Here is a 26,460-nt window from a genome sequence, read left to right as displayed (position 1 = left end):
TGTGGAGCCAACCTAGATGTCCTTCAATGGATGAATGGATTAAAAAATGTGGTCTTTATACACAATGGAATATTACTCAACATTAAAAAATAACAAGATCATGGCATTTGCAGGGAAATGGATGGCATTAGAGTAGATTATACTAAGTGAAGTTAGCCAATCCCAAAAAAACAAATGTCGAATGTCTTCTCTGGTATAAGGGAGGTGACTCAAAATGGGGTAGGGAGGAAGAGCATGAGAAGAAAATTACCTTTAGATAGGGAAGAGAGGTCGGAGGGAAAGGGAGAGAGAATGGGAATTGCAAGGAAGATGGAAGGAGACCCCCTTCTTTATACAGAACACAGGATGATGATGTGAGGGAAAAAAAAAATAAGAAGGGGTCACATTAGATTGGGAAGAGAGAAGGATGGGAGGGGAGGGGTGGAGAAGGGGGAATGGAAAGACAGCAGAATAAAACAGACATTATTATTGCTGTGGGTATATACATGACTGCATGACCAATGTGATTCTGCAATCTGTACACTCAGAAAAATGAGAAGTTATACCCCATCTGATTCAAATGCATGATATGTCAAGATCTGTTACACTGTTACGTGTAACCAATTAAAACAAATAAAAAAATGAAAAAAAAGAGAAAAGACTGCAGCAAAAACAAAAGAACAATTTAAAGCATCAATGAGACAAAGAGCTGCTTGAAAACACACAGGCAGGCATCATAGTACCTGAATTAAAAACATAGTATAAAACCACCATTTTAACAAAAACTGTACTAAACTGGCATGAAAGTAGACCTGTAGATGCATGGAACATAATGAAAATGCAGAAATAAAACCTGCCTTGACAGCCATCTGATTCTAGGCAAAGGGATATCTTGATAGTCTCTTTCATAAATTGTGTTAAGAAAACTGGAGATATAACAACAGAAGATAAATTAGATCCTTATTTCTTAACCTATACAAAAGTTAACTCAAAATGGATCAAAGGCCTTAATGTAAGATTTGAAACTACAAGAAGAAAACAGGAGAAATATTTAGAGGTACAGGCATAGCAAATAATTTCCTGAATAAGAGTCTGACACCTGGTATATAATAGCAATAACTGACAATGGGATTATGTCAAATTAAAAATCATCTTCACAGTGATGGCAACAATTAACAGAGTGAGTAGAGAGCTTCTAAACTGGGAGACACTCCTTGCCAGCTACTCCTTTTATAAGATGCTTGTCTAAAATATAAAAAGAACTTAATTATTTTAACACCAGAAGAACATGTAATCTAATAAAAGAATGGACAAATGATCTGAACACACTCAAAGAAAGAGGTGCAAATGACAAAAAACATAAAAAAAAGAAAGAAAAAAAAAAGAATTCAACATCTTTAGATAGCAGAGAAATAAATGCAAATCAAAACTACACTGAGATTCCATCTTACCCCAATAAGAATAGCTGTTATAAAAGGAAAAAAAAAAAAAAACAGGGCTGGTGATGTGGTTCAGTGATAAAGTGCTTGCCTGGAATGTATGAGGCCCTGGGTTCAAATCACCAAGTCCCCCCCCTGTGGTGAGCCATTCTATTTAGACCGTGGCCGCCATTAGAAGATGGCGCCGGCTTCCACTGTGGCCTGTGACAAACAACTCCTAATATGGAGAATTGGCACGCAATCCCTTCCCATCCTATGAGAAAGGTCCACGTGGCAGCTTAAGATTGGTATGCGGGAGGCTTTATTAGGCTGTGCTTGGGCGCTCGGCGGCGGGGGGTCACTAGAAGATGATACATGAATCAAGGCCTGAATAAACTGCTGAAAGAAGAATCCTGTGTCGTGTTCTCCCTTGCTGGTGAGGGGTCACGACACTTCTAGTTTTAAGTGGACATTTACAGGAACACTTTGAATTTTTAGGTTTTACTTCATTTTATCCCTATAGGAATACATGCATTTGAACTCTAAATCTAACATGGTGTTTGCTAGCTGCTCGATACTTGACTCATTCAATTAGTTTCCAGTGCCCTCTCTATGCTTTGTTCGCTGCTAAAGTATCCCTAAACAGATGCAAGGAATGTACACTTTCATTTGAAAACGTTTGTAGATCATCCACAGAACTCTGAATTTTCTTGAATCACCCCAAGTATTTTTTAATGCAATCTTGTTGACACTTGGCAGGAAAGATGAGTATGCCACGTGCACTTTTCTGGCCAAATTTCGTTCTTCTAATTTGAAGCCTATGTTAAAAGGACTACTTTGAATTTGTAGGTTTCACTTTGTTTTACAATATGGGGATTCATGCATTTGGATCTCTAAGTCAAACATGGTTTTTGCTAACCTACTTAAACTTGACTTAATCAATTAATTCCCAGTGCACTCTCCATGCTTTGTTCCCTGCTGCAATAGCCCTAAGCAGAGGCAAGTAAAATACACTTTTATTTTAAAGCATTTGTACAGCTTTCACAGAAATCTGAGTTTACTGGCATCTCAGGAAATATTTNCAAAGAAAGAAAGAAATAAAATAAATAAATAAATAAATAATACTGGCAAGCATACAGGGGAAAAAAGTATTATAGGGAATGTAATTAGTATAGCCAATATGGAAAACACTACAGAGGTTTCTCAAAAACTATAGAACTACCTATGATCTACTTAAACCATTCCTTAACTATATATACCCCAAGGAATTAAAGTTGTATATAAGGTGGGAAGCTAATGTCTGCCAGAGCTATTAAATTCAGCAAAGTGCAAGTTACAAAATCAACAGCTTTCTTATATACCAACAATGATCTGCTGAGAAGGAAATCAGGAAAACAATCTCATTCACAATAGCTTAAAAAATCTCATTCACAATAGCTTTAAAAAAAAGTAGGAATAAATCTAAAATGGAGGAAAAAGACTTCTAAATAAAAACTATAGGACACTGAAGAAAGAAATTGAAGAAGCCCTCATAAGATGGAAACACCTCCAAAGTTCAAATAGGCAGAATTAATATTGTCAAAATGGCTATACCACCAAAAGCAATATATAGCCAATAATCCCCATCAAAATAAATGATATTCTTTATAGACTAGAAAAAATAATCCTAAATTTCATTCAAAAGAATGAAATCCCAGAATAATCAAAGCAATTCTAACCAAACTAAGAAAAAAAATAAATAACAACAAAAAAATTAGTTAGGCTTCATGTTACCTGACTTTAAATTATACTACAGAGTTATAATTACAAAAACTGCAAGGTACTGACATAAAAACAGACACACAGAAGACACAGAGACAAACCCACTTGGATACAATTATATGATCTTTCCTTTGATCTCCACCAAAGTGCCAAAAAACATGCCCTGGAGAAAAGACTGTCTTTTTTAGCAAATGGTACTAGGACAACTAGTTATCTATATGTAGAAGGACAAGACCAGATACTTTTATCCCACCCTGAACAAAAATCAACTCAAAATGAATCAAAGACCTAGGAATTAGACAAGAACAAAGGAATTCCTTTAAGAAAGTGTAAGGCCACCACTCCAACATATAGGTGCAGGCAATGACTCTCAAAACTTAGGAATTTAAAGGAATGATGTCAAATGCTTCTGCAGAGCAAAGGAAACAACTAAGAATGTATAGAGAACTTACGGAATGGGATAACATCTTTTTTATCTACTGTTCTGACAGAGGATTAATACCCACCTTATATTAAGAACTCAAAAAAAATTAACAAAAAAAGCAAATGACCCAATTAATAAATGGACAAATGATCTAAACACTTCTCAAAAGTAAAAATACAAATGGTCAATAGGTACACAAGGAAAAAAAATACAACATCATTAGCAATTAGGGAAATGCAAATCAAAATTACAGTGAGATTTAATTTCATTCCAGTCAGAAAGGCAGTCATCAAGAATACAAGTAATAAGTGCTAGACAAGACAATCAAAAAAAGGAACACTTTTACTCTATTAATGAAATTGTAAATCAGTACAATTATGATGGACATCAGTTCCAGGGACTAGGCATGAAACCACTATGTGACCCAGCTATTCCACTCCTGGATATTTATCCTGAAGAATTAAAGTCATCTTACTGCAGTGATACTTGCATATCTGTGTTTATAACAGCACAATTCATTATAGGCTAGGTATCCATCAATAAATTAATGGATAAAGAAAATGCAGTGTACATATGCAATGAAGTTTTATTTGGCCATAAAGATAAAAGAAACTTTCAGGAAAATGGATGGACTTTGAGACTACTGTGTTAAATGAAATAAGCCAAACTCAGAAGGTCAAGGGTTCTGTGTTTTTTCTCATGTATGGAATCCAGAGAGAAAAAAGGAAAAGGTGATAAAGAAGGGAGTCTCATGAGTATCCAGGGAGATCAGCAGTGCAAAGAAAAGGGACCAGTGGGAGAGGAGAGATGGGGAAAAAGGGAAATACTGGAGAATGATATTGGCCAAAATATACAGTGTGCATATAAAAATATGCAACAATGGATCCAACCATTATATAAGATTATAATGCACCAATAAAAATACAGAGAAATAAAAGCTCATGTTCACAAATATAAATAATTTTTTGACAATTTAATAAAATAAAATGTAATTTAGAAGTCTCAACACCCAACCCAAGAAAATTTGTGAAAAGTACAAAATGATATAAATTCATATAGAAAAGTAGTTTCAATTTTAAAAAAAGTAATAAAGTGAGTTATAATGTAAACATCATTTTCCACTATTAAATTTGTGCCTTGTGCAAACAGAAATTCAAAATCATAGTTTTACTATTTTCTTCTAACACACTAATTTGGTATTAAACAATTATTATTTGACATATTTAGAGTGTCTAGACTCTGAAAAGGAAATAGTTTGATTCAAAGTGTTGCCTTAGATTTGATTTATAGAGTAAAATATATTATTTTTATAAAGACAAATATATGCATGCATGTGTATACACACACACACACACACACACACACACACACACACATTCCTGCTCCCCCCAAAAGACACATTTGTCCAAAGAATTTTGGAAAGGGGATTATGACTAACAGCACTTGTGTGAACTCTTTTCTAAATATTTTGTAACCTGATGGAAAACAAAAATAAACTCTCCAGCTTGACTTGGTTTTAGCTGACTTACAAAAAAAATCACTAATTTTGGAGGTCATGCAGCTGAGCAATATATTATTAGTCACCTACTATCTTTGCTGTAAATAATACTTCTCTGACACATATGTCAAGATGATAATGATTACTTAAGTTACTTTATTGGAACTTGAAGCCTGTCTTTTGATGTTGGAAGGCCCAAAACTGCTCTCAGGCCATTGTTAATATTGTCATTTTCTGGACATGAATACTAACAAAATACATGCAGATCACTGGTTACTTTATTTCCGATTGCCTCATACCCTGCTTCTTCATCCCGTAAGTATCCCCAAACCAGATTATCATAGAGTTTGATTTGAGATGTGGATCTTCCACCTCCATGCTTGTATGACTTACTAATGAAATATTTCTCTTTTCCAAAGCTTGTTGCTTCAGTGATTGGCATACTATGCAGCTGGCAAATGGCCCTGATTCAGTTTCGTTCTCAGAAGATTGTTCAATCTTCCATGTGGCTTTCTAGTTATTCCTTATCAATCCTTCCATCAAAGCAAAGGTTGGTTTTATACACACACACACATATGTGTGTGTATATATTGTTTTTCTTCTGATTACTTAATTTTTAAAATTTATTTTTATGTGGTACAAGGATTAAAGACAGTGCCTCACAATGTACTAGGATATCAAAAGCATGACACATCACACAGATGAATTAGAGAGCTTGAATTCAAACTACTTGAAAATATACTGTTGGAGAAAATAAAGAAGGGAAATGAAAACTGGGAAATTTGGGACAATGTTAAAAAGGTCAAATGTTTAGGTTTGGTGGGCTTCAAGAAGGACATGAGAATGCCTAAGAGATAAAAGCAAATTTATACCAAACTTAGAAAAAGATACAAATAGTCAGCAATAGGAAGGTTAAAGGTCAGGATTTAACTCATTCAAGTCTACCCCAAGACATAAGAAAAGATTCCCAATGTGGCAAGAGAAGAAACAAACTATCCCTATTGATTTGAGTGTAGATGCCTCAGCAGAAACCTTTGGCCAGAAAAGAGTAGCATCAAATTTTCACAGTACTGAAGGAAAAATCTACCTACCAAGAATATGGTACCCAACAAAGTTAACTATACATTGCTTGTAAGAAAGTCATTTCATCTGAGGATCTGCATAAACTGAAACTAAAGGAACAGGGTAAGATACTACATGCAAATGGAATCCAATAGAAAGCAGGAATAATCCATACCACTATCAGATAACTTTAAGTAAAAGCAGTAAAAAATGAGATAAGCAAAGTCAATGTATAATGATAAAGGGGTCAATACAACAAGAAGAAATAACTTAATTATAAAGATATGTACACCCAATATTGAAATATTCACATATATAAAACAAATGTTAATAGATTTAAATGAAGAGAGGATTCAAGTTATAACTAAGGATTTTAACATTCCATTTTTTTTTTTTTTTTGATACTGGGGATTGCACCAAGACTGCTGTACTACTGAATTATATCCCCACTCCTTTTTTATTTTCAGACAGAGTTTCACTAAGTTGTTTTGTGGTTAAGTTGCTGAGACTAACCTTGAACCTTTGAACTTCTTTCCTCAGCCTTCCAAATTGCTGGGATTATAGATATGCACCACTAAGCCTGGCTTTCAGCAATGGACTGCTCATCCAGATAGAAAATCAACAAAGGAACCTCAGAGTTAACAAGCATGTGGACCAAAAAAGGACTTCACGTACAACCCCAGAATATTCTATCCAACAGTTGTTGAATATAGATTTTTTTCCAACAGCACATGAATCATTAATCAGATAGGTCACAAAATAAATCTCAAGAAATTTTTAAAAACTGGAATCATATAGAGTATCTTTTTTGATTATAATTAAATAAAATACGTCACTAAAAAGAAAAACTTTAAAAACTATACAAATACATGAAAGTAAGCAACTTACTTTTGAACAAATAAAGAAATTTAAAAGATTTTAAAATTTCTTGAAACAAATAAAACTACAGGCAAAACATACCTAAAGTTATGAGATGCAGCAAGTGTAATGAAAGATAAGTTATAGTTAATAGTAGTATTATGAGGAAAGCTTATAGCAATCAATTACTACATTAAAAAAAGAACAAAGGTCTGAAGTAAACAAGACAAAAATTGATCTCATAAACTAAACCCCAAATTAGTATAAGAAAGGAAATAATAAAGATCAGAACAGACCTAGCAAAGACAGTGTTCTGCTCTTCCACACTTGTTCAAAGCAATTTAACTGAGAGAAATATTCATGGTCCTGGCCATAATCCATTCCAACTCAACCCATGGTGAGCACTGCAAACAAGATATAGTATGGGGAGAAAAGCCTCTGTATATCACCCTACCCTCAGGCATACACAATCCTATGAAGACTCAGAGAAAAACTTCACCTAATGTTTACTTGCTCTCAGCTAAGAGAAATATTTTCAGTTCTAGTTATTGATCCTTGGAGGGTTGGGGGAGAGGGGAGTGCAACAGAAAAAATCTGAGAAAGAAAAGTCACCCAGGCCATCCCTCTGTATCAGCATGCAAAACTCAGACGGGGGATGGGAGACAGAAGTTCTCTTCCTCCTCCTGAATAGATAACACTCATAGTAGCAGCTGGAATAACACCAGGTTTCTTTTTTCTTTGTCCCTATGCAGGTCCAATGCCTTATTTACTCTGCATCTTGCCTGATAATTGACGAAACTGAAACTGAATGCCACAGATGTCATTACTGACTCCACATGTAATCAAAGAATAAGTGTTTTAGGTCCCCCCAAACTAGTAGAACAGTCAGTAAGAGACTCTTTCGGCTCACAGAGCCAAACCAAACCAAGGAAACCACTAAAACCCAAAAGAGGCTCACTGCTCCCACCATATAGAATACAACCCAAGTACTCTGCTACCTACACACATCTGCATAAAAAGCTTGAGTATCTCCTCTGCCTATGTGACCCATAAATAATATATTAGGTAACTAGATAAATCTTAACAAATTTATATATTCACCTCTGATATAAATTACACTTACTAATATAATTACTGATATAATTACTAATCACAGCAGAGAAGCTACAGGAAGATTATAATATCCAGGTGAATAAATTTGATATTTAATAACAACTGATTCCTTAAATACATATCTTTAGGAGAAATGTGTTTATTGAGAAGGACTTCCCATAAATGTGGTAGAGAAACTCATTTCACCACATGCTTTCTGAATCTCCATATAGGACACAAGAAATACAATAAAAAAAGTAAGATGATAAGTCTTAAATTCCTAAATCTCTAAGTGGAAAATTCTAAAGATATCAAAGTGGATAAACACCTGATAATTAGAAGCTGTGATTTTTTTTTTCCAACAGTCAATGAAACTCAAGAGGATATAGAAATACAGTTAAATGAAACTGGTAAACAATGTGTAATATGAATGCACAACTTGACAAAGAAACAGTTTTTGAAAAAGAACCGGAAAAGAACCATTGATTAATTAATCAATGGCTTTTTTTAAATGTAGAAAATTGAATATTCACATATACAAGAATATATGTCTCTCATATATTACAAAAATCAACTCAAACTGGATTGGAAGCCTTAAGTGTTAAGATCTGAATGTATAAAATTACTAAAAGAATATAAAGGGGAAATGTTCAGGTCACCAAAATGAGCAAGGATTTGCGGGGGCAACATCACAAAAGTGCAGAAAAAAATTACAGATGAAGAATCAAATGAAACTAAAGCTTTTACAGAGCAGAAGAAATGATCAGCAAAATGAATAGACAACCTATAGAAGGAGGGGTTATATTTGTAAATTATATATGTCAAAAGGAATTGACATCCAGAATTAATAAGGAATTGCAGAAACTCAACAGCAAAAAACCAAACTACTCAAAATTTAAAAAGTAGACAAGAGAACTACGCAGAAACTTCTCAAAAAAAAACACAAATAGCATATATGTATGTGAAAAAATGTTCAACATCACAGGAAATGAGCATGAAAACTACAATGAGATAGCATGTCCCCACAGTAAGAATGGCTACTACCAAAAAAGACTAAAGATAAGTACTGATAAGGATATGAAGGAAAGAAAACAAACGCACTGCAGATGTGAAAATTAGAATAGACAGTATGGAAAACACTATGTAAATTACTTCTAAAATTAAAAATAGATCTGCCATATGACCCGGCTATCCCACTACTAGCTATATAGTCAAAGGAAATGAAATCACAATGGAATTCTTTTCAGCCATGGAATACTTTTTAGCCATGAAAGAATGTCATCTGCGACAACACAGATGAAATTTGAGATCATTATGTTAAGTGAAGTGAAGCACAGAAAGACAAGCATGATCTCACAAGTGGACTCTAAAACAGGTTGCTCTCATAGAAGTTGAAAGTGGATTGATGATTGTCCAAAGCCAAGGGAAATGGGGGCAGAAATGGGGAATATTGATTAATGGATATTAAGTAACAAATTGGTGCAAGTTCTGTTGCACTCTCCCATAGTGAAGAATAGGCTTTGATAATAATGACATAAGAATGAAAGTAGACACAAAACAATTAGTTCTCATCATTGACTGCCTTAAATTTTTATGTTACATTCATCACATAAAAGGCACAGAGAGCTAAATGGGTTAGAAAACAAGACCCAGGAATGTGCTGGGTCTTAAGTTTAAAGGTAACACACAGATATAAAGCAAGGGAATGAAAACAACAACAACAACAAATTCCATGCAAATAACCAAAATAAAACAGAATAGCTATATTTAGGAAAACCACTTCCAAATCCAAAACTTCTCTAGAGAAAGGGAAGGTCATTATGTGCTTATAAAAAGGATCTATTCTACTAGGAAGTACAGGAGTTATAAATAAATACGTACACAACATCAGAACACCTGAAGGTAAAAAGCAAATACTGACAGATCTGAAAGGAGAAACTGACAGTATTACCATAATAGTTTGAAACTATAATACCCTACTTATAATAATTATTGAACATTCAAATAGAAATCAATTTAAGAATTGATAACACTACAGACCAAACAGTATATACCCAATAGCAGACTATACATTCTTCTCAAGTACGTGTATAACATTCTCAGGATAGATAATATGTTAGGTAACTAAACAAATCTTAACAAATTTAAGATCAAAATGATCCCAATCTAATCTAGAATCTTTTCTAACCATAGTGAAATCAAACTAGAAGTCAACAATGTAAAAAAAATCTGAAATGTTACAAATATATGGAAATTACATTTTAAAAAAAAAATCGACCACTGGGCCAAATGAAAATTAGAGAAAAATTTAGGAAGTATTTGAGACAACCAAAAATAAAAACACAACTTACTTAAACCTCTAGAATGCATCAAAATAGTACTAACAAAAAAGTTTATGAAAACAGACATGTACATTTAAAAAAAGGAGGGTTTCTCAAATAAATAAGTTCATAGAACTATAAGAGATTGAAGGAAATAGACTGCAGCAGAAATAACTCATACATACAATAAAAATCCTAAAAATGAGCAAAAAATACATTTTAAAAAATGTCTCAACTTTACTAAGGAAAAAGAAGATTCAAATAACAAAATCACAAGTGATAGAGAAGACATTATAACAGATGCTGAGAATTAAAGAATTAAAGTGACTTTTATGAATGAATACTAATATGCTGATAACAGGATATCCAGAAAACCAAGAAACATTCTGCCTATCACATAAGTATCAAGAAAAAGAGGGCTAGGGATATAGCTCAGTTGGTAGAGTGCTTGCCTTGCATGCACAAGATCCTGGTTTCAATCCCAGCACCACAAATAAGAAAAAGAGAACCTGGACATATCAATAACAAATGAAGAGATTTAATTAGTAATAAAAAATAGAGTGGTATGCCAAAAACATGTAGTAGTGAAAGGAAAGTTGTCAAAAGGCAGCGGAGGTGGAAGGTCCATAGGGGGTACACAGGCAGGGGGTTTGGATGCACACTTGCCTGGTTACTTAGAACAATGGGGGAGGACAATATCCAGTTTAGCAGCCAGCGCAACTTAGCAAGGCATTTAAGTGGTAAATTAACCCAGGTTCATCATCAGTATTATCAAGGAATAATAGAAAAAGTAGAAGGGCTAGGAAAACAGGACAGTTGCATGGAGAATTATGAAATTGGACCATTATTTCATATCATACAAAAAAAAATTAACTCAAAAAAGAATTAACAGTTGTCAGGCATGGTGGCACATGCCTATAATCCCAGCAGCTCAGGAGGCTGAGGCAGGAGAATTACAAGTTCAAAGCCAGCCTTAGCAATAGAGGCACTAAGCAACTCAGTGAGACTCTGTCTCTAAATAAAATACAAAGTAGAGCTGGGGATGTAACTCAGTTATTGAGTGCCTCTAACCTGAATACCCCCAATCCTCAAAATTAATGGCTCAAACATAAGAAGAACTGAAACTGTGAAAGTACCAAAGGAGGACACAGTAAAAAAGCTTCTTGGCATTGGTGTGGGCAATGATTTTGGGGACATAACACCAAAACTCAGACAAGAAAAGTGGAACTAAATAAGTAGAACTCTTATCAAACTAAAAAGCTTCATAGCAAAAGAAACAATCAACCAAGTGAAAAGAAAAAATAAAAAATGGGAGAAAATATTTCAAACCATACACTTGATAAGGAATTAATACTACAAATACAGAGGGAATCTTCATAACTCAATGGGAAAAAATAAGATAATCTGATTTTAAAATGTGCAAAGAACTTAAAACAGACATTTCTCTAAGTCATTGAAATAGGCAATAGGTATGTAAAGAATGCACTACATTTCCCTACTAGTAGTAGGGAAATGTAAAACAAAGCTATAGTAAGATATTACCTCACATCTTTTAGGATGGCTATTACATAAGGACAATACAGAGATAGGCTGAGATGGAAAAAAAAAAAAAAAACCCTCTTAAAAAACGGTTGGTAAGAATGTGAGTTGGTATAGCCAACACAGATAATGGTACAGAGGTTCCAAAATATTAAATCCTTCAACTACTACATGATCAGCAATTATATATATATTCATGACAAACAGGAAATGGAATCAGTTTAAGTGTCTGCTAATGCATATTGAATCTATATACAATGAAACAACAGTCTTAAAAGACACATACTGCATGATTTCACATACACATGGACTCTAAAACTGTCAAATTAACAGAAGAACAGAGTAAACTGTTAGGTTACCAGAGCTGAGGTTGAATGTGATTTGGGAAAATGTTGGTCAAGGGTGCAAAGTTTGTTATCAAGTAAATAGGTTTTAGGGGATGTAATGTACAGTATGAAAACAATAGTCAAAATCTAAAGGGAGTTAGTGTTCTCACTATACACACATAAATTTGTTAATTATATGAGGCAATTTTATAATGGCATTAACTAAATTTCTAAATGCATAAGTGTATCATCTTAATGCAAAACATAACATCAAGTGTATATCTTTAATATGTACAATTTTAATTGCCAACTAGATCTCAATAGTTGAAAAACAGAAAAAAATGATAAGATAAAACAATAATTTTAAAATAATGAAACAACTTGAGTTGTTTTGGAAAATAAATTTTGTTAGAGTACAAGCTGAATTTGTGAATTTACTGAAAATCAGCTGTCTTTATTATTGTACTATAAGAATCCTGATTATATGTAAAAAAAAAAAAGTATGTTGTTTTTTAAAAAATATTTTTAGCACTCAATGGATTGATTATTTATTTATATGCAGTACTAAGGATCGAACCCAGGGCCTCACACATGCCAGGCAAATGCTCTATCACTGAGCCACAACTCCAGCACTCAAAGTATATTCTTTTATTATATTTTAATAAGCTTTCTGGACCATTTTATCATTTAAGGTCAGGATTCTTTAGAGGGAAAAAAAATTTAATTATTGCTCCCTACTCCCAAAATGAACTACAGCAGTTTTAGAAAGTACTCACTTAATCATTTCAAAAAGCTTTGGATCTGAGACTTTAATGTTTCGTGCCATATTCCAGGAAAGATGAACCATGGGCACAAATGACTTCACATTTTGCAACTTGTTCCATTCATACCGTTCCACTGCCAATTTATACTGGCAGGCTGGGGGGAAAAAAGCAACTGTCATAAAATAATCCAAATTAACAAATAATGAGAAGACAGCTATTATTACATCTCAGGTATAATTTCCTCACTAATTCTAAAAATCTTAAAACATGAAAGATTTGTTTTATGGTGATTAAGTATTCTATCATGTAAGAAATACAAATACTTGAAGCATTATGCTGGGTTGTTTTTATATCTTATATTATTTCATCTTTGCCTATCTTTCTTGATTTTCCAATCCATATTTGTAGATGGTGAAACTAAGGTCCTGAGGATTTAAAAAAAAAAAAAACAACAAAAACTTATTGAAGTAAGGAAGTTAAAGATGTAGAGTACAGGTAAAATTCAGATCTTTCTGGCTCTAAAAGTGAGACTGTTCATCTTAGTAAAAGCTTATATTAAGTGTTTTAGTGTTTCTTCAAAGTTGAGGATAATTCCAAAACTTTAAAAAATATATATAATATCTGTATTTATTTCAAAATGTTGGCTTGCAAAAGCCTGCAATAGGAACTGAATTTTTTCAAAACCCCGACACAATAGCATTGTGTCAAACCACATAAAATAAAAATTCTTAATAATTGCTATTGCTTTACTCTTCCATAAAAAGATCCTTTATAAATATAAAACATGACATTCTAAGATATTAAAAGCATATCTCCTATGTCTACAGAGAAATATATTCATTATTCACTGAAATCTGTCATTGAATTGATGTTTTTAACATGAATTTAATCTCGGTACGAGCAATTAAAACTTGTTCTGCTTTTCCAGGAAGGGAGAGCAGAAGGGAGATACTGGGGATTAAGCCCAGAAGCACTTTACCACTGAGTTACATCCCCTGCCTTTACTTTGAGACAGGGTCTTGCTAAATTTCAAGTTGCTGAAGCTAACCCTGAACTTCTGAACTTCCTGCCTCAGCCTGAGTTGCTGAGATTAAAAGTATACGCCACCACACCTGATGATTTTCTATTTTTTTCTTTCTTTTCATTTTTTTTTTTTGTACTAGGGATTAACTCAGGAATATTCAACCACTAAACTACAACTCAGTTCTTTTTAAAAATTTTACTTAAACACAGGATCTCACTGAGTTTTTTAGCACCTCACTGTTGCTGAGGCTGGCTTTGAACTTTCTACTTTTAATGAATTACTTTTTAACAAAAAACTACCTAATGGAAACAATCCCTTAAACATTAAATTTGTTAGGGAATAACATACAATACCTGTAAGTGGTCCAACATTCCAGGCAATGTTGTTGCACCACCCAACAGCCTGCACCCAATGCACAGTGCCTGCATTTATCCAGACCAAATCTCCAGGTCGCTGAATAAATCTATACACAGGAACATTTGCTTCATAAAGATCTTCAAGATTTGGCCACCAAGAACTCATTAGAAAGTTCAAATTATTTCTGGGGGAGGGGGAATAAATAATACAAAGAATTATTTTTCATCAAAGATCAGAAGATAATTTTAAAAGTTTTTAAAAAATTGCATTTATTTCATTAAAGAGTTGAGCTGCACAAGCACTGTAAAGAGAACTGCATTTTTTAAAAGTGAACACTTCAATGTGATAGAATCCATATTTGGAAAAATTAACTGCATGAGTATTGGTTGACCTGGGCAAACATTAATGACTATAATCTTTATTTTACTATTCAAACACCTAAAAGTTAAAGTTACATTTAAAATAGAACAACTTCTAATTTCATTTCAACTGAAGAAACTTTTAATATCTAGTTTCTATAATACAGAAGATGAGGATTATATCAAGTCATTTAAACTCTGAACCAAAATATTACAGATAAAAGACTAGAATTTCCTTTAATTCCTAAGACAAAATTGAAGTGAGAGTCATCTTCTAACTGTTCTAAAATATAAGCAAAAAAGGGGTATCTCTTTCTATGTGGGCTTAGCAATTAGTTGACTAAAATGAAGTTGTTGAGTAAAACTATCAAAAGAAACACATATATGTACATATAAGGTTTATTTATTTATTTTAAATACACTGTGGATTGAATTCAGGGATGTTTTCTTTTTTAAGTGTTTTGGTAACAGTGACTGAACCCAGGGGAACTCTACACTGAATCATATCCTCCCAGCTATTTATTTGTTTATTTATTTATATTGGCTGTTTTTAGTTATATTTAATATATGTAATGAATCATATATGTATATGATTCATATTAAATCATCAGAAAAGCATAGAATATAATTTGTTTTAATTCAGACCCAAGTTTTTTCCCTTTCCCTTCCCTCTGCTTCCCTTCTTCCTCCCCATTTCCTTCCCTTTATTCTACTGATCTTCTGTATTATATATATATATATATATTTTTTTTTTTTGAGACAGGGTCTTGCTAAGTTGATGAGATTGGCCTTCAACTTATGATTCTCCTAAAGGTCACTGAGATTTCAATCATTGTCACCATGCATAGATAGTTAAGGCTTAATTTTGAAGTCTAATTTTTTTATCACTCTCCTTCATTACAATATAACTGTTGTGATTCTTTTATTTACATTGATGTTTTCACAAAGAATTTGATGATATACTTTACTTCACACTAAGTTTTCTCAAGAAGAAATGTATACATTAGAAATGTTAACATATAAGAAACAGCACTTGTTAAAATGATAAAAGATGCTTTGTTGACATAGATTCTTATTTTCCTCCTTTTCTCCTTCTAAAACTAGTGTGCGTCTACAAGACCCTAACAAATGAAGGATAAAAAAAAAAATCATGTTTTCTTCATATTTCTAAAGACTTATTACAAAAAGTAAATAATCAAAAAGAAAAAAAAAAGCTATAAGTATCAAATAAACCTTACCCCTAATTTACCCATACACTACAAATTGAAACTGAAGAAAACTAGAGAAAAAATATTTTTTAGTTAAGAAGGAAGAGGGGAGGAGGAGAAGAAACAAAACTAAAACAATTAATTACAGTGGATGGGGTAGAGAGAGAAGATGGGAGGGGAGGGAGGGGGGATGGTAGAGGATAGGAAAGGTAGCAGAATACAACAGTTACTAATAGGGCATTATGTAAAAATGTGGATGTGTAACCGATGTGATTCTGCAATCTGTATTTGGGGTAAAATTGGGAGTTCATAACCAACTTGAATCTAATGTATGAAATATGATATGTCAAGAGCTTTATAATGTTTTGAACAACCAATAAAAAAAANTCAGCACCATGTAAAAATAAATAAATAAAATAAAAGGTATTGTATCCACCTACAACTAAAAAGTAAATTAAAAAAAAATGTGGTAGCACACACCTGTAATCTCAGCAGTTTGGGAGATTGAGACAGGATATTGGGGGTTTAAAGACAGCCTCAGCAAAAGCGAGGCACCAAGCAATTCAAAGAGACCCTGTTTCTATACAGAATAAAAAAAAAGAGCTGTGATTGTAGTTCAGTCGTTGAGTGGCTGACTGCCCCTAAATGTAATCCCCAGTACCCTCCCACCAAAAAAAAAAAAAAAAAAAAGTTTAAGGAAACAGATGTTTAACCCCATGTGAACATTATACAATACAAACATGTATTAAAGCATCACATGGTAAGTATTTTTTTGTCAATTAAACATAAAAATACTTAAATTTTAACTTAAAAAATTACTGAGTTTGGGGTCTATCAACACTAGAGTTGCTGCCTATCATGTGTGAAACTCTGATTTTGATCCCTACCACAGAAAACAAAACAAAAAAAATTATTGTCGGATATACATCTGAATTAATTTTAAAATAGATCTTACATAAGAATGACTATGAGGCTTCTGTCCCATTTTTATCATGTGTTGTATATATACAATACAGATTTTTCCCCCTAATTCCACTGTCAACTTTGAAAAACTAATGAGAGTCCCTTGTTTGAGGCACTGATAATAATGTTATGAGGCTGACTCACAAAAATACACAAAACTAAGTTATTAACAAGCTATAGAACAATTTATTTAAGAGTTCTTATCATTTAAAAAAAACAATTATAAAAAGCCTATTTTTCCCTTAAAGCACATCTATCAAAAACATGTTTATATCAATTTTTTAACTCTAACATAAAAAAAGAGTTTACTTTCTATTCTCAATTTTTATCTATTACTAATTTAGAGGCTGTTTTTTAAATATCTTTAAGTATCCCATGTAACAAAATTTTTTTTTGATTTAAAATCAAGTCACTTAAAATAAAATTTCTGCTGAATAAAAAGTAAAAATCCTGTAGTTCTATGAAGAAACTCAACTTTGTATATTGTCTGGTACAAAAAACATTTTTTCACAATCATATATTAAAAGAAAATTTAATTTCTGAAACCTACTTTTCACAGAATTCATTCAGAACACCCCAATAATCTTCAGGTACAACAAACCATTCACAATCACCTGGGCCAATGTTTATGTTAACAGAACAGAAATTGTTATTTTCTTGGTGACCTAAAAAGTAAAAGAAAATTAAAGTCATTATCATAGTAAAAATTTAGTGGAGAAAATGCCTTTAATTTACTGGAGAATTTTGAAGACTAAGTGAAAAAGAGACATCTAGAAGTGAGAATAATACATTAAATGCAATATATACCTTCTAATTATGATTTCCTCTTTCCTTTTGATACAAATAGTATCAAAAATTAATAAATTAAAAAAAGAAAGTTTTCAAAATGTAAATGGGGTTTCAGTCATTTTGTAGGTGCTATCACATCCCAACCTGATGTAAGGTAAAAACCTGTTGACTCTTTCATCATGGGTAAGTGGATAATACTGCTCATGGTTTGAGGCTTTAAAAACTAAAATTAGAGCTGGGCATGATGGACCAAGTCTGTAGTCCCAGTGGCTCAGGAAGCAGAGGCAGGAGGGCCATGAGTTCAATACCAGCCTCAGCAAAAGCAAGGTGTTAAATAACATACAAAATAGGGCTGGGGATGGAGCTCAGTGGTCTAGCGCCCCTGAGTTTAATCCCTAGTACCCCTTCCCCCAAAAAATTAAAATTAGAGAAAGGCATGGTGGTGCACACCTGAAATCCCAGGAACTCTAGAGGATGAGGAGACAAGAGGATCACAAATCTAAAGCCAGTCCGGGCAACTTAGTCAGCAAAAAATAAAAGTTGCTGAGAACATAGTTCAGTGGGCCAATGCCTCTGGGTTCAATCCCTAGTACCAAAAAATAAATAAAAATTAAAATGAGAGTAGCTGGAACACCATAGGCAAGGCCATTCATTTACCCATACTGGAAGAGCTACAAGTACCATATATATGATCTGATCTTAAGGTCTATGAATAATCTGAATTTTTTTTTAACACACAGAGCATTCAGATTGTGAACTCTATTACACAGATACCATTTTTTATTTATGTAACAACAAAAAAAAAATTCACATAGAACAGCAACCCAAAGTAATGTTTCTTTTAATTATATCTAGAAAACAAAACATATCAGATTTCTGCCAAGAAATTCCTTAAGGTTCCATAGGAACGAAAGTTGAAAAATATACTAATACTCCCTTACTTAACTAAAAATCCCAAACATTTTAGACACTCTGACAAAAGATATCATATTTTTACCTCCTCTAAATTTTTAATGAAAAGAATACATTTTCATTACATGCAATTTCACTTAAGGTTTTCAAAATTAATAGTTATAATTTTTGTGCTCAAACTGTATTATTCATTGGCAGATTTGCAAAAATATTCTTATGTGATGTTCTCAGAGACCTACTGAACAGCAATATCATGACTTTTGTAAGAAATGAAAGCTGATTCTCACTTCTTCTACCAAACAACAGATTGATAACATTATTATTATGAAGTTACACTGCATTCTTCAGAGCTCAGAGATGAAAATTTTTCTGAACTGACTCAAGAAAAAAAACACCATTTGTCACTGTTATCTGAATATTGCTGGCCATGGAAATTTTGTTGCAGCCTTTGAAATTTTTCCTAATTAATTAAACTTCCAAATTAAACAGTTTAAAGAGATCTTACATGTGAAATTTATACTAAAGTAACCTTATTTTGAAGATGAAAAAAAATTCTCAGATCAAAATTAATACAAATTCTCAATTTTTCATTTCTTTACAAATTTCAGTTTCTATAAAATAATAGAACAAGCTAGATCTTCATTCCTATGTATATTTGCAACACATAACAAGTGAGATTCCCATTCTCACATATATTTGTAACATATCAAGTCTCACATATATTTGGAAAATATCAAGTAAAACTTTGATTATCCTAGCCCTTAAAGAAGAATTCTGTTGACTAAAACTTTAGGTAGTTTTTGTAAATCATTTTTTTAAAAATGAAGGGGGAAAAAAAACGGAACAAATAAGTAAAACAGCAGTACACTATATTTTAAGTATTATCAATAAAATTTTTTTTCACATATGGTCCATAAAGAAGTTCATGATAAAATGTGATTCTTTCTTACAATAACTGTAGTGAAAAAAAATTAGAAACACCTGACAGTTCGAAGTCAATAGAATAATAATTTATGGCCTTTACTCAGTAAAGGACTTAATGCTCCTTTCCCAGTTTAATTTTTTAAATTACTTTATTCTCTACACCTAAGGGAACAAAATAATACTGATATTAGTTATAATTACAAACACTTATTACAAAGAAAAACAACTTCAAAAAAATCATTTCAGTTTTAGTAATTATAAATAGATATAACCTATTCAATAAATGGTAAGGATCTGAACAGACATTTCACAGTACAATCAATCAACAAATAAATGAAAAAATGTCCAACATCTCTATTAATTAGAGAAATGCAAACCAAAAACGACACTGAGATTTCATGGCACTTCAGTCAGAATGACAATTATCAGAATACAAGCAACAATAAATGTTGGTGAAAATGTGGGGGGAAAGGTACACTTATACATTGCTGGTAGGACTGCAAATTGGTGCAACCACTGTGAAAAGAATTATGGAGATTTCTCAAAAAACTTGGAATGGAACCTCCATTTGACTCAGTTATCTCTCTCCTGGTTTTATACCTAAATCACTTAAAATCAGCATACTGCAGTGACACAGTCACATAAATATTTATAGCAGCTCAATTCATTATAGCTAACCCATGAAACCAGCCTAGGTGCCCTTCAAATGATTAATGAATAAAGAAGTTAAAGAAATGTGGAATGTATTCACAATGAAATATTACTCAGCCATAAGGAAGAATGAAATTAGGGCATACGCTGGTAAATGGATGGAGCTAGAAAATACTATGCTAAGCCTAATAAGCCAATTCTAGAGAACCAAAGGCTGAATGTTTTCTCTGACTGCGGATGCTAATTCACAATAAGAGCATGGGGGCTAGGAAAGAATAGAAGTAATTTGAATTACTCAGAGGGAAGTGAAAGGAGAAGAAGTGATAAGGGGGTACGAAGGACAGTAGAATAAATTGGACATTATTACCCTATGTTCACATATGATTACACAACTTGTGTACCTGTGGATCATGTACAACCAGAAGAATGAGAAGTTACAGTCCATTTATGTATGATATGTCAAAAGACATTCTACTGTTATGTAACTAATTACAACAAATTAAAAGAAGAAAGTAAATAAATAAATGCAAAGATATTGATTCTGTGTGTTTTTTGATTTAAACTTTAGTTTTTTAACTATATAAGATATATTCGTTCATAAAAATCACCTGGTGTTCTACTCCCTGGAACTTTCATATATAATTGAACTGTATTCATGCCCGGGATGGTATGACCAACATGGCTTAGAAGATTTCCTGCTGATACAACACGTACAAAAGCAGGAAGTTTAGTCAGCTCATGTAACTGCAGCTTCCACCTGCAATAAAATAACAGATTGAAAGTGAAATTCTTTGCAAATACTAGTGAGAATTAATCAGGTCCTCAAAATTCTTTTTTTTTTAAATATTTTTATAGCTTTATTTTATTCATTTATTTTATGTGGTACTGAGGTTTGAACCCACATGCTCATCAAGTGCTCTACCACTGAGCCACAACCCAGCCCCATTCAAATTCTTATGATTCAATCAGAAGATGTTACACATAGAAATATTTTAATAGTAATAGTAAAGTGTTTTAACTTTTTTCAAAGAGAAAACTCCTAAAATAGAGATCACCAAAAAAAGTCTCATATATAATTTATAAAAGCCTAATAAGTGAAATAAACAATGTACTTTCTATTTTTTTTTTAGAGAGAGAGAGAGAGAGAGAGAGAGAGAGAGAGAGAGAGAGAAAATCTTAATATTTATTTTTTAGATTTTGGCGGACATAACATCTTTGTTTGCATGTGGTGCTGAGGATCGAACCCGGGCCACACGCATGCCAGGCGAGCGTGCTACCGCTTGAGCCACATCCCCAGCCCTGTACTTTCTATTTTTAAGCTTGTAAATTAGTATGTTTTTTCCAGAAGAAAAAATTCTAATTATAAGATCTTATACAATAATATATGAGTCTTAAAAATTTTATCCAAAACTTAGATGTCAACACAATATAATGACTAAGTGAAAGAATAGGAAGGAAGGCAAATCTCAATTCTGTAATCCCCTTTGTTTTAGTTAATAAACTTACTTTTTGTTATCAGAGAGGTCAATGTTGGTCCCAAATTTTATGGTTTTAAAAGGTCCTTTTCTTCTCCTTCCAGAACTTAAAAAAAGAGAAAGTATTAGATCCATGCCTTTCAGACAGAAATACAGAGTGGATGCTAAAAATTACTTACTTATCTGAAGATGTGGATTCATTATCTGAGTAGTCTTTAAGTTGTGTTTTTCTTTCATTTTCTTCCTACAGAGTAAGCAGAAGATTCACACTTAGTATCCTACAAATGTCCATATTTTAAAAACAGAAATACATGCACAGTACAGTTTGTAGAAAATACCTCCAATTTCTTAATATTTTCAAATTAAATAAAGACCCAAGAAATGTTAAATTGCACTGACTTTGTACTCAACCTCTGTATTGACACAAAGTAATATTATGAAATTCTGGTATTGTACTAATTTACAAGAAAAGCAAAAACCTATTCTAATTTTCCTTTGGCCAAAGTTTCTAAGTGACAAAGGAATGTAACTTTTACAGATGTCCTGGGAATTAAAGACAGAACTAATAATAAACAACATTTATAGGCAAATTGTTAGGAAAAAGTTGTTAAAAAATACCAGAAATGGAGAATTAATATTCTATTATAACATCACAAAGGCAAGTTTTGGGTTGTGGTTGTTGCTCAGTGGCAGAGTGATTACTTAGCATGTGTAAAGTAGTGGGTTCGATCCTTAACACCACATAAAAATAAACAAATAAAATAAAGGCATGCTGTCCATACAAACTAGGGAAAAGAAAAAAAAAAGAGGCTTGTTTTGAGGAATAGGTAAGATGATGGAGAGGAACCAGGGAGGGATCTCTAATTTCTCTGAAGCATGGAAAAGAGGGAATGAAGGCACAGCTGATATGGAATGTGGGTGACCAAAAAAATGCCTCAACAATTAACTCTGTCAACATGAAAGAAGAGTAAATGTCAGAGGAAGAATTTACAAAGTTCACAGTTAATGTTCATTGTGCTAAAAGGTGTAGAGAGTGAATTTAGAAAATACAGAAAGTGAAAGAAAGATCATTTTAGAAAAAAGAGACTCTGAAAAGGAACCAAACAGAAATCCTGGAAATGAAAGTCAAGAAATCAAATTTAAAATTCAACGGAAAGTAACAGTAATAGATTACGTGACTCTGAATATAGCTTGTCATAAAAACAAAGTATATAATCTTAAAAATAATGTTAAAAACATAAAGAAAAGATGTTAGGAGACCATTCCAGCATATTCAAGAAACCAGATTTAAGAATTGCTGGGGTAGATTAAGGTTTCAAAAAACAAACTCAAGAAAAGCATATGATATTTCAATGACATAATATTAGAAAATCTTTCAAATCTTAGAAATCAAATGAAAATCCAAATACAAAATTGTAAAGAACTCTGATAAGCAAGACCAAAAGAAGTCCTCTCCAAAACACATTAAAATGAAAAAATGCCAAATATACAGAATTAGGAGACAATTTTAAAAGCTGTAAAATAAAAATGGCAGATCATATTTAGAGGTAAACTAATTCAAATTTCAACTTATTTCTGAATCCAGGTCCTAAAATAAAATCCAAGAATGATACATACCACCAAGATTACTATATCTGGTTAAATTATTCTTCACAACTTAAGATGAAATAAAACTTTCATGATACGTAGAAACTAAAATAATTCATAATTACTATGTCTGTACTATAAAACATAATATTTCATGCAGGAGAAAAAAACCTACATTTCAATGATATGCACTACGAAAAAAAATTAAAGGAGAATCAAATCTAAATTAACCATTAGAAAAAAATCAAAATGGCAGAAAATAAAAATCATCTCTCTTGAATAACTGAATATAAATAGTTTAAATTCTTCAAACAAAATACACAGATTGGTAGATCCAAACGCCAGGAAAGTTGGCTATTCTCAAATCAGACAAAGTAGACTACAAGTCACAATTAATCAGAAAAGTCAAAGACATGCAGAATTAAAGAGATGGTTAAGAAAATCATCCAACAACAAGATACAATGATTATAAATATTTATGTCCCAAACAACAGTGTTTCTACTTACATAAAACAAACTCTTCTAAAAATTAACAATAAAAAAAAAACCAATACAAAAATACTAGGTGATTTCAATACACTTCTCTATTAGCTAGATTATCCAGATAAGTAAAGATTCTTCAGAACTAAAAAATGTTATGAATTAGTATACCTAGTTGACATCTAAACAATATTTCATCCATTTACAACATGACTCACTTTCTTCTCAGTGGCACACAGAACATTTTTTGTAAAAGATCATATTTTAGGTCACAAAGCAAATATTCACACACACAACAACAACAAAAACCATAATTCCTTGCATTCTATCAGATCATAAAACAATGAAACTAGAAATCAACAATAGAATAAAAACAAAACAGCAACAATTCTATCCTAGCAATGAAATAATAACCTTTGAATGTTGGATAGCAGAAAAAAATCAGGAGACATAAAAAAAATTCTTAGACACAAATGAGAACAATGAGAAAACATGTCAAAATCTCTGGAAGAGTGTGAAGGTAGTTATAACGGGAAAGTTTATAGCACTGAGTTCCTATAAAAACAAAACAAGAAATGTAAAAAATAAATAATCAAATGTCACACTTTACAGCCCTAGAAAAAGGAGAGCATATTAACACTAAAATCAGTAGAAGATAGAAAATAATTAAAATCAGAACAAGGGCTGGGTATGGTGGTACACAAAGATACTCAGAAGGCTGAGGCAGAAGGATCACAAGTCCAAAGCCAGCCTCAGAAATTTAGCAAGGCCCTATCTCAGAAATTAAAAAGAAAAAAATTTAAAAATGGGGTTGGAGATGTGGTTCAGTGATAAGTGGTGCTGAGTTCAATCCCCAGTACAGGGGGACAAACAAAATCAGAGCCAAAGACAATGAAATTGACAATGAAGCAAAATAAAACAAAAAGCACAAAGGACCAATGAAACGGAGTTGATTCTTTGAAAGAAACTAATCAAAGGAACGAGAGAAGACCCAAGTTAATAAAATTAGAGAAGAAAAGGCAAATATCACCACAGACACTACTGAAATCAAGAGATTCATTAGAAATTCATTTGAAAACTTTTAAATCCAATAAGGTAAAAAATCTCAAGTAATGAAACTGAAGCAGCTACAAAAAGCTTTACAAAGAAAAGCCCAGGGCTGAACAAGTTCTACTAAACCTTTTAAAGAAATAAATGCCACCAATTCTTCTCAAACTATCCCATGAAATAGCAAAGAATTTAACACTGACAAATTTATCCTATGAAGCCAGTGTAACCCTGATATCAAAACCAGAAAAGGCACAAAAAAGAAAAGAAAATTTCAGACCACTGTCAATATATGAAAAATTCTTTCATAAACACATTAAGAATATGGTGTACTATGCCTAACTGGGTTTCATCCTCAGGATGAAAGTATGGCTCAACATGTCAAATCAATAAATATAATTCACCACAGAAATAGAGTTAAGGACAAGAATCACGTGTTTATCTCAGTACATGAAGAAAAACCATTTGACAAAGTACACCACTCATTCATATTAAATCACTAAAGAAACTAGGCATGAAGGAACTTACCTTATTTAACACTGTAAAGACTATATGATACAATATCATATTAAATGGAGAAAAACTGAATGCATTTCCTCCAACAACAGGAAGAAATCAATGATGTCCACTCTCGTCACTCCTTTCAACATAGTTCTTAAAAATTCTAGCCAGAGCAATCAAGACAATAGAAGGAAATCAAACAGATACAAAACTAAAAGACAAAGTCAAATGATGTGTTTGCTCATGGATCCTATATTTAGAAGATCCAAAAAACTCCACCAAAAGACTTCTAAAACTGATAAACAAATTTAGTAAGTATCAATACACAATATCAGCCTACTAAAGCAATCATTTTCCTGTACTTCACTAATGAATCTGCTGAAAATAAATTAGGAAAACTATGCAATATAAAATAACTTCTAAACAACAACAAAAATACTTGGATATTAATCTTAATGAAAATTACACAATACTGAAAAAAGAAATTGAAGAAGACCTTAGAAGAAATGAAGACCTTCCATGTTCACAGACAGCATCACTCATCTTATTCTGGATAGCTTTGGCTATTCTGAGTCTCTTAGAATTCTCTTACAATACTTAGTGTCAAAATGGCCGTTCTACTAAAAGCATTATCCAGATTTGATACAATCTCTATCAAAACCCAGTAACATTCTTCACAGAACTAGAAAAAATACTTCAGAATTCATTTGGAAAAAGTAAGAAACTCAGGGCTGAGATTGTGGCTCAGTGATACAGCGCTCACCTAGCATGCATGAGGCACTGGGTTGGATCCTCGGCACCACATAAAGATAAAATAAAGATTATTGAGTCCACCTACAATTAAAAAAAAAAAAAAAAAGTAAGAGACTCAGAATAGCCAAAGCTATCCAGAGTAAGATGAATGATGCTGAAGTCATCAAAATATGGTGCTGAGAAAACGGGAAATCCATATGTCAAAGAATAACACTTGACCACTATCTTTCTCACAAAAACCTACTCAAAGTGAATCAAAGACCTAGGAATTAGACAAAAAACTCTGCAACTGTTAAAAGAAAATGTAGACCCAAACTCCAACATATGCACAGGCATCAACCTCCTTAATGAAATTTCTTAAGTGGAAGAAATAAAAAAAAAAAAAAAT

At 32.5% G+C, this 26,460-nt stretch overlaps 1 protein-coding gene across 8 annotated transcripts in view; it reads right to left on the bottom strand.

Moving 5' to 3' along the window:
• Positions 1 to 26,460, bottom strand: part of LOC107158750 (lysine-specific demethylase 6A) — a 190,552-nt gene that overhangs the window by 15,891 nt on the left and 148,201 nt on the right. For 7 of the 8 annotated variants that reach the window (XR_007345077.1, XR_007345078.1, XM_048797399.1 and 4 more), the window contains 6 exons: positions 21,884 to 21,948; positions 21,736 to 21,810; positions 20,838 to 20,986; positions 17,504 to 17,618; positions 14,420 to 14,607; positions 13,055 to 13,196 (listed from right to left, as the gene is read on the bottom strand). Coding sequence is in view for 6 of the 8 variants with exons in the window: in XM_048797399.1 (XP_048653356.1) it covers positions 13,055 to 13,196; positions 14,420 to 14,607; positions 17,504 to 17,618; positions 20,838 to 20,986; positions 21,736 to 21,810; positions 21,884 to 21,948 (734 nt within the window). In the remaining 2 variants the exon portion in view is untranslated. Of the gene's footprint in view, positions 1 to 1,881; positions 1,915 to 13,054; positions 13,197 to 14,419; positions 14,608 to 17,503; positions 17,619 to 20,837; positions 20,987 to 21,735; positions 21,811 to 21,883; positions 21,949 to 26,460 lie in introns of those variants that run through there. The other variant, XM_048797396.1, reaches the window with a different exon arrangement.

The sequence above is a fragment of the Marmota marmota genome, unplaced genomic scaffold (assembly GCF_001458135.2).
Source record: "Marmota marmota marmota unplaced genomic scaffold, marMar, whole genome shotgun sequence".
NCBI classification, from domain to species: domain Eukaryota; kingdom Metazoa; phylum Chordata; class Mammalia; order Rodentia; family Sciuridae; genus Marmota; species Marmota marmota.
The sequence above is the reverse complement of the archived record's forward strand: the minus strand, read 5'-3'. Positions and strand labels throughout refer to the sequence as shown.